Source organism: Elephantulus edwardii, unplaced genomic scaffold (genome assembly GCF_000299155.1).
Source record: "Elephantulus edwardii isolate Elephantulus edwardi_28Jun2011 unplaced genomic scaffold, EleEdw1.0 scaffold00160, whole genome shotgun sequence".
NCBI classification, from domain to species: domain Eukaryota; kingdom Metazoa; phylum Chordata; class Mammalia; order Macroscelidea; family Macroscelididae; genus Elephantulus; species Elephantulus edwardii.
In genome coordinates, this window is record NW_006399910.1 from 387,318 (window position 1) to 406,795 (window position 19,478).

At 37.8% G+C, this 19,478-nt stretch overlaps 1 protein-coding gene across 2 annotated transcripts in view; it reads left to right on the forward strand.

Annotated features, from left to right (window-relative positions):
• The window catches only part of CLASP1 (cytoplasmic linker associated protein 1), a 346,681-nt gene that overhangs the window by 186,907 nt on the left and 140,296 nt on the right, over nucleotides 1-19,478 (forward strand). For both annotated transcript variants that reach the window (XM_006895129.1, XM_006895130.1), the window contains 6 exons: nucleotides 9,297-9,449; nucleotides 11,012-11,085; nucleotides 13,370-13,462; nucleotides 15,132-15,277; nucleotides 17,678-17,813; nucleotides 19,121-19,191. In XM_006895129.1, coding sequence (XP_006895191.1) covers nucleotides 9,297-9,449; nucleotides 11,012-11,085; nucleotides 13,370-13,462; nucleotides 15,132-15,277; nucleotides 17,678-17,813; nucleotides 19,121-19,191 — 673 coding nt within the window. The remainder of the gene's footprint in view (nucleotides 1-9,296; nucleotides 9,450-11,011; nucleotides 11,086-13,369; nucleotides 13,463-15,131; nucleotides 15,278-17,677; nucleotides 17,814-19,120; nucleotides 19,192-19,478) is intronic.

A 19,478-nucleotide genomic window follows, 5' to 3' on the forward strand; every position in this document is an offset into this window, starting at 1 on the left:
TGGGAGGGTGGAGGGACAGCGCAGGAGGGGAAGACCCTCTATGAGATGGATTGATTCGGTGACTGGGGTAATCGGGATGGGTGTGTCAGAGGCAGTGCAGTTGGCGTAGGATAGAGCAGGTTTAGGGCTGTTGTGCATAGGGTTGCTATGAGTCACAAACGACTCGATGGCTCATAACAACAACAACCATATTATTATTATTATTAATTTTAATAGGCATTTACAGAGCTTTTGGATGTCCATTCATTCATTGCCGCACTTTTCTCCCTGCCCACCCCTCTCCACCAGCTCGCTTCCGCCTCCGAAGAGGGAAAAAAAAATTCCTTCATTAGGATAGTTTTAAGGGGCAAAAGATGTGCAAAGGCAGAATTTGTTAAGGCATAGTATTGATAAGATGTGGGGAAAGTATTTGGGTTTCTTATTGTTGTTGGTTTTCCGAGGCAGTAAATCAGCAAGGGAGATGATTAATCATTGTTTTCTGCAAAGCAGCTAATGGATATGAACTTTATGCCTTTGGATTGGCAGCACAGCTTTTTATAACTAAGCTGCCAGAGCTTCCCTACCCATTCTTCCTCTCCTACATTTTACTTAATCCTTTGGGAGATAGCCCATAGACCCCATCCTACCTCAAAGTCTCTTTTTTGTTTTTGTCCTTTATTTTCTTGTAGTATTTTTATGAGTTCTTCTAGTTTTCCCTTGTGCTTTCATTTGCCTGATTGAGGATGCTTATTACTAATTTTTCAAGTTTTATCAGATAGTTCCAGAGGTTCATTCTCAGAGATTGTTTCTGTCCTTTTGTCTTGTTTGTTACACTACTTTTTCTGGATTTATGGTTTTTTAAAGTGACTGTTGTCATTAAGGTACTAATTTTTTGTTTGGTTTGTTATATGTTAGAATTTTAGTTATTTTTTTTATTTTCCTTTGCTGTGTATCATTTATTGTTTGGATTTTTGTGTATATTACTGAAGTTTGTATTATCTTTGAAAGTCCTATTTAGCTAGCTGTGGTTTTGCTTCACTGGAGGGTGTGGAAAATCAAGTGTATGTGTGAGCAATTTGAATCCACCAGCAGCTCCAAAGGAGAAAAGTGGACAGTTGCTTCCCCTGAAGTTTATAGCTTTAGAAACCAGTTTGAGGGTCAGCTGTGAATTGGTTCTGAATCCACAGTACTGACTTTGACATTTCTTTTCGAAGGATATAGAAAATAAGGAGTAAACATTGGTAGGGGATAAAAGATCAAGGTTTTGTTAACCTTTAAGTCTGTTGGCATATGATTATTTATAGAGAAGTTTGACACTTAATTTTAAAATAAACATTTAAAGAACTTTGTAAAAAATGTATTTCCTTTTTGGGTGGCAGAACTCAGAAACCTTAGATAAATCTACTTGCAAGCAAAATAGTGCTGAAGATCATTCAGAAATGGCTAAAACAGTACATAGAGAACTGCCAGACATTCAAGCTGAATTTAGAGAGGTTGTGACACCAGGGATGTCATTGCTTATGGATCTTGACTTAAAAGATACCAGAAGAAGGGCTATTTCTGCTTTATTGACTATGCAAAGACATGCATTTGACTGTGTCGATCATATATTACAGCTGTCATTAAGAAGCCTAGGAATCTCTGAACACTTAATTGTGCTTGTAGGAAACCTATACCTAAACTTAGAGGCTATTGTTTAGACAGAGCAGGGAAACACTACATGGTTTAAAATTAGGAAAGAGGTGTGCATTTGGGTTGTATCCTTTCTCCATACCTATTTAATCAATATGCTGAGCAAATTATTCCAGAAGCTGCTCTCTGTGATGAAGTATGTAGCATCATGATTGGAGCAAGACTCATCAATAACCTTGTTATGTGAATGATACAGTCTTGCTTAATGAAAGTGAGGAAGACTGGAAGTGATTGCTACAGAAAGTTAAACACTGCAGCCTTCAATATGGATTGAATTCTCAGCGTCAAGACAACAAAAATATTTCCAACAGGACCAATAGATAGGCAACATCATGATAGATGGAAAAAAGATTGAGAGTATCAATGACTTTATCTTACTTGGATCCATACTTGGTACTTGTAGTCAGGTGATCAGGAGACATATTGCTCTGTGAAAGTTTGTAGTCGGGGACCTCTCCAGATTATTGAGGAACGATGATGTCACATTCAGGACTAAAGTCATCTGATCCATGCCATGGTCTTTCACTTGCTATGCATCTGAGAGCTAGACAGTGAAGAAGGATAACAGAGAATTGGTGTATTTGAGCTGTGGTGTTGAAAAAGAGTACTGAAAATCCCATGGCCTACCAAAAGAACAAACATATGTCTTGGAGAAGGTGCAAAGTATTCTTTGGTAAAGCTCCATATTTTGGGCATGTTGCTAGGTTAGGTTATTCCTTGGAGAATTACATCATCCTTGAAAAGGTGGAGGGATGGCAAATGAGAGGAAGAACCTCACCCAAGTGGATTGCTACAGTGACTGCAGTAATGGGCTTGAGTATGTCAGAGATTGTGAGGATAGTACTGGATTGGACAAGGTTCAGATCTGTTTGATTTTTTTTTTCTTCTTCTTTTTTCTTTTTTTAAAGATAACTAGTAATTATCGTATTATTAGGAAGATCTTCCTCCTTGAAAGGAGAAAAGGTCCAAATCTGTTTTTCCTAGGGTTGCTATGAGTCATACTCGACTCAGTGGCCTCTAATAAAGAAAACAGTAGATTTTTAGGGCTCTGGTGGCCTGGTCCATAGGAAGTGTGCTGCTAACCCAAAGGCGAGGCACCAGCCCTTCCACAGGGAGAAGAAGATGGGCCATTTCCCTCCATGCAATATTTTTTTCCCCTCTGAAAGAGGATCAGGTATAGTTCAGTTCTTATTCAAAGGCAATAAGTGAATGAGTGAGATACAGTTATGAGTTGTAATTGTCTTAGTTTCTTGATTTACCCTCTGATGTTTTGGTAGCTTTGTTTGACTTTATTATCTGATGAAATAATTGTAACAATTAATAAAAACTTATAAAAGATACATGAGCAATGGTTTGCAAATTTTACTTACTATGCATCCTGTTGTTTTTGTAAGGCATTGAATAAAATATGACCAATAGCAATCCTGTAAACAACAGACTTGAACTCTTTTCTATCCTGTGCCATCCTCATCATCTCTGATATACTTCAGCCCATTGCTGCAGTCACTGTGTCAATTCACCTGCTTGAGGATTTTCCCTTTTACTAACACTCCACCTTTGCATGATGTCCCATTCTAAGGAATAGCCTCTCCTAGCAGTATGTCCAAAATATGTGAAATAAAGTATTGTCATCTTTACCTCAAAGGAACACTCTGGCTTCACCTTCTCTTATGACATGTCTGTCTGTTCTTTTGGAGTCCATCAGATATTCAGTACTCTTCTCCAATAACCAAGCTCAAAGGCATCATTGTTCAGCTCTCGTATGCATAGCAAGTATTTGAAAAAGACTACGACCCAGTTAGGTACATCTTAATCTTCAACCTGACATTATTGTTCCTCAGTAATTTGGAGAGGCCCTTGAGAGCAATTTCCCAATGCATCTTTTCATCAGGAAGTTTCCTAATGATCTGAATGCTTGTACCAAAGGTGTTGATTGTGGAGCCAACAAAGAAGAAATTGGACTGCAAGAATTAGGTGATTGCCTACTGTATGTCGGCTGAAGCTCTTTCATTTTAGCTATCAGAATAGTAAAAAAGAATATGAAATGCTTCCTGCTCTAGGGACAGGTAAGCACCGCTCTGAAACAAATTAATTGCAGTGTACTGTGGAGTAAATAATAACCTGCATAGTACAGATGTATAATACAGGGACTTATTAAACAGAGTTGCTTTTTAGCAGCCATAGGAATGTGTTGGGTATCAGGGAGAAGAATGCCCTTGGCACTGTGAAAGGTCAAGAAAGAAAAATCTTGGATATATTAGCAGTAGAGTTTGGAAAGTTGTCTGGAGCAGCTGGATTCTACAGAGGTTTGTTTTCTGGTTCTGGTGTGGCTTGGGTGTGGAATGTTTACTCGCCATTGGGTGTGAGCTAATTGGATTTGGCCTCCTATTTAAAAAGGCATTTGGTCACCAGTTTGGGGTGAGAATTGAATTTGGGAAGTTAATCTGCAGCCAGATTCTACAGAGGTTTGTTTTCCATTTCTGGTGAGGCTTGGGTGTGGAATGTTTACTCCCATTGGGTGTGACCTGATTGGATTTGGCCTCCTATTTAACATGTTGCTGCACACTTTTTAAATTGCTTAGAAACATTTGCTGTCGTTTGCGACAACATGTTAAAAAGGCATTTGGTCACACATTCTTCTAAGTGGTATAGCACTGGTCTGTCCATTTGCTGTACAGAAGTAACTCATGGTTGCTGTGATGCTAAACATTGTGACACTGATGTGTCAAATGCGTTAATGGTTACCCATGGTGGACAGTTTGATGGAGCTCACAGATTAAAACAGTCTTGGAAGGAGGAGTGGCATCCACTTCCAAAATAGCTTGCCTCTGGAAAGTCTGAACTCAGAGAAATGATGAAAGTTAAACAAATGTTCAGGTCTTTCGTTCATAGGGTCACTATGAGTCATCTGCAGCTCAACGACACCTCACAACAACAACAATATTTATGAGAAATTACAAAGATTTGTTCTTATTGACGAGTCTCTGTGCAGTCTTCTGAGGAATGTCAACTATATTCCAATCACTAGGTTCCTTCAGCTTCATTCTTTTCTCCATCTATATGTTGCCTATTGGTGAGTTTCTGTTTTCTTGATGTTGAGATATTATTCATATTGAAGACTTTAGTCTTTGTTCTTCAGTATCCTTTAGATCTTCACATTTTATGAGCAAGATTGTATCACATTATTTTTCACGTAGTCCAGCTTCTTAGGTGCAGAGAAAGAATACTCTTTTGATGCAACATAATCAAAACCTATGATAGCAAGAATCAAGAAATCAAAAGGAAAAAAAAATCTGCCATCAAAGGCTTTGCCATAGTGATAAAGAAGAAGGATAGAAGCTTAAAGACTAGGGTGCACCTGATCCAAATCATTGTATTTTTCATTTGCATTGTATGCATCTGAAAGTTGAACAGTGAGTAAGGAAGACAGAAGAAAAATCTATGCCTTTGAATTTTGTGTTCAAGAAGATGGTTGAATATATCATGAACTGCAAAAAGAACAAACAGTTCTCTCTTGAAGGAAGTGCAACCAGTGTGCTCCTTAGAGCAAGGATGGGGAAACCTCGCCTCACATACTTTTTACATGTTGTGAAGAAGGACCATTTGTTGGGGAAAACGTCATACTGGGGAAGGATGAAAGTTAATGGAGGAAGGCCTTCCGTAAGATAGGTCGATACAGTGACTCTATCCATGGGCTTGGGCATGTCAGAGATTATGAAGATGGTACAGGATAAGGCAAGTTTAAAATCTGCTCTTTGTAAGATTGCTATGGATTGTAGTCAACCTCATGGTATCCTACAACTGGTGATGAAAGCTGTGCCTTTCCATTGTAGATTCATTTATGTTATACCATTTTGTAATATCTTCATTGCATTTGTATGTTACAATTCACTTAAAAAAATACAAACTCTTTGATAATACATATTGTCCAGGCTCTTACTGACTTCTCCATGTTTTCTGTTACCATCCTGTGTAGCATTAGCATTTAGTATTACAAGATAGCCTAATTGCCATACATTTTAAGTTTTGTGAGTTATAAGTGTACTAATTATAATCTCTTTGGCCACTAGATTGTCCAGCTATTCAGTAAAATTATAAAAAGAAAGAAAATTGGATTTTGAAATGATTTTTTAAATGAGAGAAATGTTTTCTATTTACGCACATGTTGCTGTTGTTGTTATGTGCCATTGAGTTGCTTGCGACTCATAGCGACCCTGTGTACAACAGCCCTAAACCCTGCTCTTTCCTGTGCCAATCACACTGCCTCTGACACATCCATCCTGATTACCCCAGTCACCTAATCAATCCACCTCATAGAGGGCCTTCCCTCCCTGTGCTGTCCCTCCACCCTACCAAGCATGATGTCCCTTTCCAAGGTCCTGTCCCTCCTTACAACATGTCCAAAGTATGTCAGACGAAGCCCCAGAATCCTTGCCTCCAAGGAGCAGCCTAGTTTAACCCTCTCCAGGATGAATCTTTGTTTTCTTGGCAGTCCATGGTATATTCAGTACTCTTCTCCAGCACCACAGCTCAAAGGCATCAATTCTCCTTCTATCTTCCCTAGTCATTGTCCAACTCTCTGATGCATAACAAGTGATTGGAAAGACAATAGCCTGTATCAGATGCACCTTAGTCTCCAGAGTGACACCATTGCTCTTCAGTACCCTGGAGAGGTCCCTAACAGCAGACTTTCCCATCGCAATACATTTTTTTATTTCCTGGCTGCTTGTGCAAAGAGTGTTGACCGTGGAGTCAAGTAAACTAAAGTTGTTAACAAAATCAGTCACTTCACCATCCATCCTAATGCTGCCAAATGGTCCAGTGGTGAGAATCTTTGTCTTCTTGGCATTGAGCCTCAATAGTTTCTATATAAATCTTTTTATAATTACACTTTTTCATTTGTTTTTATTTTCCTCTCTTTTGAGAGATCTTTCATTAACATTTCTATGAGAATAGGTGTATTGATCTTTGCATTTACTTGCTGTGCATCAGAAAGCTGGACAGTTGACTAGGGAGGATATAAGGAGAATTGATGCCTTTGAGCTGTGGTGCAGGAGAAGAGTATTAAATATACTATGGACTGCTAGGAGAACAAACAAGTTCAACCTGGAGAGGGTGAAGCCAGGCTGCTCCTTGAAGGCAAGGATTCTGAACCTTTTCTGACATACTTTGGGCATGTTGCAAGGCGGGATCAGTCCTTGGAGAGGGATGTCATGCTTGGGAGCGTGGAGGGACAGCGCAGGAGAGGAAGACCCTCAATGAGATGAATTGATTCAGTCACTGTGGTAATGGGAATAGGTATGTCGGAGACAATAAGATTTGCAAAGGATAGGGCTGTTTTACATAAGGTCGTTATGAGTTACAGGTGACTCGATAGCACATAACAACATGTTCTTCTGAAAAATTTATTTTAACTTTCATTCCTACAGTTCTTAATACTGTTCTGCCATCATTTTAGAGATGCCATTCTGCATGACAATTTCTGAATGAAGTCTGCTCCCAGTTTTCTTTGTCCTTGTGTAATTTTGTTTCTCTCTAATTGCTCTGCCCAATCTTATATGGTCTGGTTATATTGCACCTGATTGTGGTTCATTTTCACAATTAGGTACAGCAAACATTTCCAGTGCAGTCATGAGGGTTGATTGTAGATCTGAGCAAACTAAAATTAACAATCTCTGTTTCTTCTCTGTCATGATGCTGTCTATTAGCCTGGTGATGAGAATCTTTCTTTTCTTGATGTTGAGATACAGTCAATATTGAAGACTGTGGTCCTTGACCCTTTGCAGCAACTGCTGCAGGTTCTCTTTGGTTTCGGCATGCAAGGTTGTGTCATCTGCATGATGCAGATTATTGGTGAGTCTTCCTCTTATCCTGATGCCACCTTCTTCTTCATAAAGTTTAGCCTTCCTGAATGATCTCTTCGTGTATAGATTGAAAAGATTTGGAGAAAAGACACATCCCTTCATGCACTCCTTTTCTGATTTTGGATCCTACAGTGTTTCCTTGCTCTGTTCATGTAACTACTTCCTGGTCTAAGTATAGGTTTCACATGAGCATAGTCAGGTGTTCTAGAATTCCCTTTCTTCTAAACATTAGCCATAATTCATTGTGATTCAAAATCAAACGCCTTTGCACAGTCAGTAAAGCACAAATAGATGGTCATCCTTCTGGGTTAAGTAGTGAGTGTTTTTATTTCTTTTATGTTGAGATGTAATTCCTAGTGAAGGCTATATGTAGTCTTTGACCTTCTGTAGCACGTGTTTTGAGCCCCCATCCCTTCATTGAGCAAGGCGGGTCATGTGCACAGTTCAAGTTTCCCCTACTCCCCATACCACATTTGTTTTCATATAGTCCAGCTTCTCTAAATACTTGCTTAGCATACAGCACGAGTTGATAGGGGAAAGGATGGTACCCTAATGCATGCCTTTCCTCATTGTAAAGTGTGCAGTGTCCCCTTGTTCTATTTGGACAAGAACTTTTTGTCTAGGTATAGTTTTGCATGAGCACAGTTAAATGCTCTGATATTCTCATTCATCAATGTTAGCCATTATTTGTTATCATCCACATAGTCAGATGCCTTTGCATAGTCATTGAAACACAGACAAACATCTTTCTGGTATTCTCTGATTTATTTAGCCAGAATCCATCAGACATTAACAGTGATCCTGGAATTCATCTTGATTTTTCTCACAGATGTCTGTGTACTGTTCCTTCCATTCTCAAGTACTCTTCAGCAAGATTTTACTTGTATGTTATATTAAGAAATCATTGACATTTCAAACTATAAACAAAGAAGCATATACATACTAAGAATATAAAATAAACCGTAACATGCAGGTCACCCTTGCCCCCACCCCCCAACCTTCCCCAGCAAACTGACAGATAAGCGTGTCTAATAAGTTGTTACAGAGTACTGTTAAGTCAGAACCAACCCATAGCTGACCTCTAGTGGGCTTTCAGAGGCAGTAAATTGCACAGGAGGAGATTACACATCCTTGTGCTGCAAAGCAGCTTGTAGATTCGAACTGTATGCCTTTCCGATTGCAGCACTGCTTTTTACCACTAGGCCACCAGAGCTCCCTGCTTATAAAAGAAAACTGTAAAAGCCAGTGTTGGTTGAAGGCTTTTTGCTGACCAGGTGGAGTGGGAGCTGATCTTTATTGGGGTTGGTGGCTGATGCTGTCTTCTGTGTAGCCCTGAGGTCCTGAGCCTGTCAGCATTAATTAGAGTGGTGTTCATAGAAAATATTTAATCACATCTGAAAAACTGGCAGGTGTAATACATGTTATTTGAAGAAAATCCTTTCCGACATGATACATCTCAGCTATTACTTCAAAAAGAAAAAAAAAGCCTAGAAAATGGTTAAAAAAGATTTAAACGGTTAAAGTATACTATTTCTAAGTAGTAGTTTTATGAGAGACTATTTTTAGTTACATTTTCTCTCATTTCCAGAAGAGATAGAACATTCTAATACTTGAAAGCAGATAAGACATTTGTAACCATATATCCACATTTCTCTTAGATCAGAGACTTCTGTTTTCTACAAAGTAGGCAAACTAGCCATACCTAAAATAATTATTTTCTTTTTTTTAAAAAAAAATAATGATTTCTGGCTTGTTCTGCAGATAAAAATTTTGATGAGGAGGATTCTGTGGATGGTAATCGACCTTCCTCTGCCAGTTCAGCTTCATCCAAGGCTCCAGCAAGCTCACGGAGAAATGTTGGAATGGGGACTGCCCGCCGACTGGGATCATCCAGTCTTGGATCCAAGTCTTCTGGTAAGACAAAAGTCTAGTTTCTGGGCTCAGTGATTCCAGTTTTTAAAGTCAGAGGTTCTTGCTGCTTGCCTTCTTGTGTCCTTGAGAAATAAAGTACTTCTGCTTGCAGCGTGTTTCTACTTACTGGTCTTTGAAGTTCATGCAGGAGCTGCTGTATAGGAATGTGAGCTACTGTGCTGCCAGGTGCACATTCTGGAAAGTGGAGCCTGGAGGAGAATGAAGCCAACACAGAGAAAGGCAGCCTGAGAAAGCTCTTGTGATGCTGTTTGATTCTCTGTATCCAGCAGCTACAGAAACTGCTGTGGAACTTTTCAGCCCATTGCTGTTTAGTGAAGATGGAGAATATACTGAAGATAGAATGCAACTTTTTCTTTGAAATATGTTTTGTTGCTTGTGAGGGCAGTATGAATGTTAAGTAAATGGTAGAGGCTTTATATTTGGTAGTAGGATTTTCCCATATATTTGAAAATCAATTGATAAGGATTTTTGTCTATAAATCCCTCAGACCTCTCATTCTCCCAAATCTATGATGTCTCTTGATTCTTTGCCATATACAGCTTTTATATTGCTGTCTCATTTTAAATGTGTTTGCAAATTTCACCTCTGAAATACTGTATGGAATTGCTTAGAACTAGGCTGTTAGCATTGGACCTTTGAGCTTCTGAGGTGAAATAGCCAGTATTACTAGGCTAAGTGAAAACAGGAAGAAAGGATAAATGGTCCCGTTCTCCCTGATAGTCTTTCTTGTTGCAGGGATGAGATGATCTCTCATTGTTGTTTGCATTTTCATCTCTCTTAAAGCTAGGGGGTTTGTACATTTCTTCATGAGTCTGTTTTCTGTGAATGTCCTCCTTGGTGAAGTGTCTGTTCTTGGCTTGTGCCCATTTTATGATTGGGTTGTTCATCTTTTCCTTGTTGAGATAGACGCTGGAGTATTCTATAAATTTTAGATATGCATCCCTTATCATATATGTCATTGCCAAATATTTTTTCGCAGTCCATGGGTTTCTTCTTTTTCCTTTGGGGAAGGTTTTGGATGTGCATAGGGATTGCCCAACCTATCTATAAACCCTCATTTAAAAAAATTACAATTTTTTAAAAAAAGAACTTTAAGAAATTGATGTGGAAATGTAAATATTTTAGAATATGCTTGAATATTTTGTGAATTTATTAACTTAAATTTCTTACAATAATCTAATTTATCAAGTAGAGTGTAATTTTTTTGTTGTATCTATTACTAGGTAATCTTTTAAAAGATTTGTGAATTAATACAGTATGAATCATCTTTATACTCTCAAAAATTTAGATACTCTGCCTGCAGAAAGTAGTCTCTCTGTATGCCTTTAAGCTGATTTACGTAGCATTATAGAATTCCCAATCTTGATGTTAAAAATCTATGTTTGTAAACTCTAGGATGCTCTAAAGTTTTTAACAATCTTTTGAAAAATAGAGGTACATCTTCTAAAATATATTATGAATTGTATGAATTCTGATTTTTTTTTCAGTGTGCTTTTTTTTACATTGTTAAAGAAAAAGTTTTAAAAAATTAAACTTTTTTACAGCTGCAAAAGAAGGAGCAGGTGCTGTTGATGAAGAGGACTTCATTAAAGCATTTGATGATGTTCCTGTAGTACAAGTGAGTGAGCATGTTGAGTTGTTGTTGTTGTGTTATGTGCCATCGAGTCGCTTGCTACTCATAGCGACCCTATGTATAACAGCCCTAAACTCTGCTCTCTCCTGTGACAATCGCATTGTCTCCGACACTCCCATCCCAATTATCCCAGTCCCTAAATCAATCCACCTCATAGAGGGCCTTCCCCTCCTGCGCCGTCCCTCCACCCTCCCAAGCATGATGTCCCTCTCCAAGGACCGGTCTCTCCTCACAACATGTCCAAAGTATGTTAGACGGAGCCTCAGAATCCTTGCCTCCAAAGAACCAACCCGATTAACCCTTTCCAGGACGAATCTGTTTGTTTTCCTAGCAGTCCATGGTATTCTCAATACTCTTCTCCAGCACCACAGCTCAAAGGCATCAATTCTCCTTCTATCCTCATTGGTCATTGTCCAACTCTCTGATGCATAACAAGTGATTGAAAGACCATGGCCTGTATCAAACACACCTTAATCTCCAGAGAGACACCATTGCTCTTCAGTACTTTGGAGAGGTCCCTAACAGCAGACTTTCCCATGGCAATGCGCCTTTTAATTTCCTGGCTACTCTTGCCAAGAGTGTTGATTGCGGAGCCAAGCAAACTAAAGCTGTGTACAATCTCAATCTCTTCACCATCCATCCTGATGTTGCCAATTGGTCCAGTGGTGAGAATCTTTGTCTTCTTGACATTGAGCCTCAATCCATATTGTCAGCTGCAGTCCTTGACCCTCTGGAGCAGGTGCTTCAGGTCCTCTTCAGTTTCAGCAAGCAGGGTTGTGTCATCTGCATAACACAGATTGTTCATAAATCATCCACCAATCTTGACCCCACATTTCTCCTCATAGAGCCCAGCCTCCCGGATAATTTGTTCTGCATATAGGTTGAAAAGGTGTGGAGATAGGATGCATCCCTGGCGTATGCCCTTCCCAGTTTTGAACCATGCAGTGTTCCCTTGCTCTGTCCTGACGACTGCCTCCTGGTCCAAGTATAGGTTTCACATTAGCATGATCAAGTGTTCTGGGATTCCCATTCTTCTCAGAGTCAGCCACAGTTTGTTATGATCCACACAGTCAAATGCCTTAGCATAGTCAATGAAACACAGATAGACATTCCTCTGGTATTCTCTGCTTTCAGCTAAGATCCATCTAACATCAGCTACAATATCCCTAGTACCACGACCCCTTCTAAACCCAGCCTATGAATAAAATTAAAGGTAGACTCATTCTTCAAGTTCTTGCTATTCAGAGTTAAGTCTGTGGGCAGTTAGATAAAGAAAAATGAATATGTTATGGTAGAGAAGTTTAGGAATTTTTCTTTGAAAAATGTCTATATGTGAAGAATTTTTGTGACTGAGAAACTGTGGTTCTTGTTGTTCATTCCCATCTAGTCAGAGCAAGCTCCAAACTAACCCTCCAGGTGCTTGCAGAGTCTGTAAATTGCACGGGAAGCTATTGTGTTTCTTTCTCCCATGGATCAGATGGAGATTAGAACTGTATGCCTTTTAGATTATGTGCAATTCCTTATCTACTAGAGTCAACAAAGCTCCATATAGATAATGTGTTATTAAAGCATGGCTTACAGGACTTTTGATGTTTCACCTAACTACTTATTTGTGAAAGCAAAGATGTTAAAAGTTTGGGTATATCACACTTTCTGTTTCAATTCTTTAGTGATTTAGTACCTTCATTTGCTGGCTCGAATTGTATAGTAATGACTTTTCTTGGCCTAAATATAATGCCCTTCTCTGGTGTCTCTATGACTCTCTTGCCAGTTACTACTGCTTGATTTTCGTTTGTGTAAAAATCAGACAGAAAGCGTCTGAGGCTCAGGCTCATCATTAAGTACTTGACCTTCCCAGCATGCTACATTCTTGATTATTATTCTGCTTATCTCATAAATAAGTTGTGTGTATATGTGAGAAAGTAAGCATTAGGGTTTCAGGGCTCATGCTTTAGTATAAATGATACTAAGAGTAGCAGATAATGCATTATCTATTGCCCTGAAGGCACTATTTTTCTACTGCATGTGATCTTATACCAGGGTTGTGTGTGAACAAAAGTAGAGTTACTCTTATGTGGCCAGCAACTCTAGTTGGTACATATTCACAACAGAAAAGCAGCCATTCCCAGACAAATCTGTCTCTGTGATACTTTTTAAAAAGGAAATAATTTCTATACTTCTTGTCCTTTTGCATTTATGTAATTAAAGCAGAAATCTTTCTTTGTTCTGCAAAGTTTCTGATATTCATTGTAAATTCATTTGTTTACAGATTTATTCCAGCCGAGACCTTGAGGAATCCATTAACAAAATTAGAGAAATATTATCTGATGACAAGCATGATTGGGAGCAAAGAGTAAATGCTGTAAGCCATTGACTTCATGTGATTCTATTTGCCTTCCACAAATTGAAGTAGTCTTAAGTATTTTTTATGAACTTGGTATCAGCTTATGAAATTCTTAAACAGTAGGTATTTTAATTCTAAATTATTATAAACACTATCTTTTAAATAACTCAGACTCAGTTGCCATTAAGTTGGACCAACTCATATCTCACTATTCAGGAGTTTTCTGAAGCTGCAAATCACATGAGAAGAAATCTTTCTCCCAAGAGCTGCCACCTTTGAGTTAGCTGAGGCCTGTGGATTAATTTTTAAATAGTGTTGGGTTTTTGTTTTTTTTTGCCTTTTTAGAACATACCAGTTTATACCTTTGTATATCTATTACTGTAAAAGTTTGTCATTATGAATGTACCATCTGCTGCAAAGCAGAAACAAGGGGCATTCTCCCATCAAGATTCACAGCCTCTGAGGGTCTCTGTGAGTCAGAAACAGCTCCCCAGCAATGAATATCCTTTTAACAGACCTTTGAACAGATTATGGCCCCCTCTACTCTCAACATTAATTCAAAATCAGGTTAGCATTATTAATAATTAAACAGTGAAATGTGATGAAACCTAGTATAAAAATGTTCCCAGCCTACTGCCACATTGGCACTGACTCTTAGTGACCTGGCTTCTGAGGCTATAAATCAAAATGTGAGAAACCTGCTCTTCCTCCTTCACTGATGCAGCTGGTATATGCAAACTGCTGGAAATGTGAAGCCTTTGCGTTAACAATGCAACCTGCTGTAAAGCATGACACCAGAGCTCGCTATAAAAGCACTGGACTTCCTAATTCCATTGATTTGTTAAATAAATGGCAGTTGGAATGGTTGTGTGAAAAGATGAGGTTAGATATTTTTACAAGCCTAAAATGAAGAATTTAATTATTGTCTAAAAAAGTCTGTGAATACACTAACATGTTTGTAATTAAAATAATAGCTACAACTTTTGTATATTTATGATACAGACATATCACAGACAATTCACTTATTTCTCTCGAGTCAAAAGCAACTGATGAACCAAAACCCTGCGAAGGGTTTTCTGAGGTATAAATTGCATGAAAAGAGATTGCTCATCTTTCTCACAAAGCTGCTGGTTATTCACCCTTCCAGAGCGGCACCACATTTGAGTTAGCAGTGCTACTGCCTAGAAACTAGACCAGCAGAGGTCTTACTTTTTTTAATATTTTTTCATGTTTTGTTTAATATCAGTTAGTTGAATTGTTTTCCTAGACTATAGTATTGATCTCTTTTGTGTTGGATGGCTTCTGTCATTCAGTATACCCTCTCATCACATATCAACAAAGCTTCCAACAATCAAGTGAACATTTAATAATGAGGGATGACCATATTAGATCGCAAAATGACTTAAGTACTTATTCCATCATTTACTAACTGCCAGACCGCCATGGCTGAGCCATGTTGACATATAATCCTAACCATGCAGGAAGCATTGCTCTCATTTTGAACCTCAGAGTGATAACTGCCAGGCATACATCATTGTTGTATAAAATTATTGCATTGTATATATTTCACCATTGTTACTAATGCAAAATGTTGAATAGCTAGAGAGTTGATAAGTGAGGAAAAGGCATGTATACTGTGTCTTGAGAATTATTTGTTTATATTGCTTACTTTTCTCTATTCCATTAGCTAAAAAAGATTCGATCTTTACTTTTGGCTGGTGCTGCTGACTATGATAACTTCTTTCAACATTTGCGTCTCTTGGATGGAGCCTTTAAACTCTCTGCTAAGGATCTGCGGTCTCAGGTAGTGCGAGAGGCTTGTATCACGTTGGGGTAAGGACTGCAATGCTCCAGATTCTCCCACATCACAATAGAGCTCCGTCAGGATGCTTCATGCAAGGGTCATGGACTATCAGATGGGTCTCTTTACTATAACTTTGGAACTAATCTAAAGACCCATTTTGTTAGGTTTATGTCAGTATTTTTTTACTAATACCCTACCGAGCAGTACTGATCAGTCCTGAGACTACTATTTTAAAATTTGTATTCCCCTCCCCTTTAAACTTACTGTTGATTTTGCTAGCAGAATATAGCATTTTTGGAGGTTTAACCCCCTGTCCCCCGAAAGTACTCTAGGTATAACATTCAAATAAAGGTATATATATTGCAATAGAGTTTTACTATAGGTAAACAAACTTGTATCTGTGTCTGAAGTAAAAACTCTATACATTAGAAAATTAGCAACAATAAAGCAGCATTGCCTTTTATCAAGTTTTGACTATGGCCAGATATTAAAGTAAGAATATTATATGTTAAAAGAAAAATAGTGAAGGATCTTTCTCAACATTTATGATTTATTTGAGGTTTGATATTTTAAGACTAATTGTTTGGAAATTATTTATTTAAAATAACTGTAAATCCAGTTGGCTTAATGACTTTATTAATGTCTTCTGTGAGCATGCTAGAAGTAGTTTTGTATGTTTTTATTTTACATATTTTAAAGTTGTTTTCATATGGCATGACTCAAAATGAGAGAAACAGCTGTAGTACTGAAGGACTCCATAGACAAATGTTCAATAATGAAGAAAGCAGCAAGGAAAATAGATAGAATATGCAGTATGCAGTCACTAGTGAACCACTTCAAGAAGTATCATGACTAAGCATAATAATGATAGTAATATCGGAAATGGTTCAAGGTGCATCAAAACCATTGGCAAAAATGGATGCCAGGAATCATCAGAGGTCATTCAGGAAACAGATGCAGTCCTGTACATGTTCATTCATCTGAAAGACAACTACCTTCTAAAAGAAATCCATATTTTTGCACCCTTTCTTTTTAAATGTCACCCAATAGATAGTGATAATTATCAAAAAGTATCAGTAATTTCACAGGAAAGTAAATTTCTGCTGAAATGTACAACTGGGCATTGTACTGACAGAAACTCTAGCTAGATTCAGGTGAGGCTTTGAAACAAGGGATATCATTTCTGATGTTAGATGGGTGTTTCAGGAAGCAGAGAATACTTGAAAGATGATTAATTGTGTTTCATTAGCTATGCAGATGCATTTGACTGCATGCATCCTAACACATGGATGGCATTGAGACGAATTGGAATTACAGAACATTTAATTGTGTTCATGCAGAAACTATACATGAACCAAGAAGCAGTTGTCTGAATAGAACAATGAAATACTGCATAGTATAAATCAGAGGAAGTATATATTAAGTATGTATGCTTTCACTATACCTGTTCCATTTTAGTGCTGAACAAATAATCTGAAAAGCAGGATATTTGAAGAAGAATGTAATATTGGGAGAGGAGGCAAACTTAACAAACAACCAGCATTTTGCAGATTATATAGCTTTCCTTCCAGAAGGTAAAGAAGACTTAAAGCACTTACTGAAGAAGAAGATCAAAGATTGTAATGTTTAGTATGAATTCACACTTCAGTATAAAGAAAAATTCTGCCCATTGTGCCAATAGACCAAGTTTGGTAGAGACTGAAGTTGTCAACAATTTCATTTTACTTGGATCTACAACCAATATCAATGGTAGCAGCTTTCAAGAAATCAAAAGATGTATTGAGCAAATCTATGGTCAGGGACTTTTTTTAAAGTACTAAAAAAAAAGCAAAGATATGACTTTAAAGACTAAAGTACGCCTGACCCAAGCAATCTGAAAGTTGGACAAAGTTAAGCAATCCAATCTGAAAGTTGGACAAAGATTAAGGAAGAGCTAATAAAAATTGATGCCTTTGAAGTGTGGTGCAGGCAAAGGGTATTGAATTTGTCAAAGATTGCCAAGTGAACAAATAATTCTGTATGACAGAAGTAAATCAGAATTTTCCTTAGAGGAAAGGATGGTGAGACTTTATCTCACATGTTTTGGGTTTGTTGTCAGGAAGGGCCAGTTACAGGAATAGGACATTGTGCTTAGAAAGGTAGGGGACCAGAAAGAAAAAAGGTCCACAATGAGATGGATTGGCACAGTGACTTTAATAGTAGTCTTGAGGAAAACAGACATGATCATGGTACCGTATTGGGCAAAGTTTAGATCTGTTGTAAATAGGGTTGCTGTGATTGAGAGTGGACTCCGTGGGACAGTAACGAGGATCAAGATCTCCTTATCCTTTACCCTTTAAGTAAAATGTTCTAAGTAGTTAAATTTGTTTACTGCAATCTTCATAAGGATTTAAACTGCAACTCAGTGTTCTTTTTTTTTTAAATTGTAGTCATTTGTCATCAGTCCTGGGGAACAAGTTTGACCATGGAGCTGAAGCCATCATGCCAACTATCTTTAATTTAATTCCAAACAGTGCCAAAATCATGGCCACATCTGGTGTTGTAGCAGTTCGGTTAATCATTCGTGTAAGTACGTTTTACAGTACGTACAAAAAGCAACTGATAAATGGTGGTGACTGAAACATTAAAGATATTTGCCCATTAGCATGATCATCACATTTGGCAGTAATCATATTTACTATGGAAAGTAGTGACAAAGGGTAAAGAAGAAATAAATGATTGCTAACAAGAAGTGAGAAATAATGATTGCCAGTATTTTAGTATTCCAAATATTTTATTTAAAACTGCATTTGGACTCATTCTCTGCATAAAGTGCTGTCTCCCACCCCCCTCACCCCTCCATCATAGTATCATAGTATATGAACATTTTGTCTTTTATAATATGAATTATTGGCATAACACATATTTACTAAAAGATTTGATTCAGAATCAGTTTTTCATATTTAAGCATCTTTATCTACTTCTCAATTTTTTTTTTCGTTTATCTCTTTAGCTAGCACTCTGTTCCTTGCTTCTTAATTTCCATTTCTTCCATTTTATATCTGTGCTTACGTTTTTTTTTTTTTTCATTCATCTGAGTTGTTAATAATGAACTAATTTCACATAAGAACAGAGATAAAATGACCTGGCAGTGGCTTAGTGGTAAGAAATTGTATTGCCAACCCAAATGAATGCACTTGAAATCCACCAGCTGCTCTGTAGGAGGAAGATGGTCAGTTTCCTCCCTTGTGATTTATTGTCCCTGAAAACCGCTGGAGGATGAGCCAAGGGTTCCAGCTTGATGGTACATAACAACCTTCAGTTATATTTTCTACCTAATATAACTTTTCACATTTGTATTTTAAAATGTATACTTAAACCTAGTGATGATCTGTTTGGAGTTGTAAACCTATTTGCATATGATGGTATTGTCTAGTTTGGGCTCTCTAACTTTTATAATCATCTTTCACAGTTTCCAGTGAAATTCTTTCCACTTTCAAAATTTGATGAAATTCTATTTATTCTTCCAAAAGATAGCAGTGAAAGTGCCCCACTTTTTAAATTTGTTATCTTTTAGGTGGTACTTTAGAATTTTCTTTTTTTTTCCTTATTGTGTACCATCGAATCAGATCAGACTGGCACAGGAGGAGATTGATTGCCTGTCCCTCTTCAGTGGAACATCTTGTGGATTTGAACCACTTGCCTTCAGGATTGCAGCACAGCTTCTTGCGACTAAGCCACCAGAGCTCCCTAAAACGCAATGAAATTCTAACCTTAATATATTATGTATCCTTTAATCAGATTGTTCAAGAAAATATTTCTCCTAGTAGTTTTTTGATTGTTTTATGTGGCATTTTCCAGTGTTTACTACTGATTTTTGTTCTCCTCCACAGCATACACATATTCCTAGGCTTATACCTGTCATAACAAGCAACTGCACCTCTAAGTCTGTTGCAGTTAGAAGGTGAGTTTTTAAAGAATTAACTGTTTCGGACTTTTTGAGAAGTCAGAACAAACTATAGCTCTCTCACCATGGGGAAAAATAGTTAATATTTGTGGGTGTTTTTTTTTAAATTTTTTATTATTATTAAATTTTATTAGTTTCAATGAACATTCACAGGAATTCTGGGCTTTCACTCCTTCATCGCTGCACCATTCTCTCCACCCTCCTCCCCAGTTTGTTCTTCTTCCCCGCCATCCAAATGTCTGTTTTAATTGTCCAATTGCCACAGTGCTTGTCAAAGTCAGTTC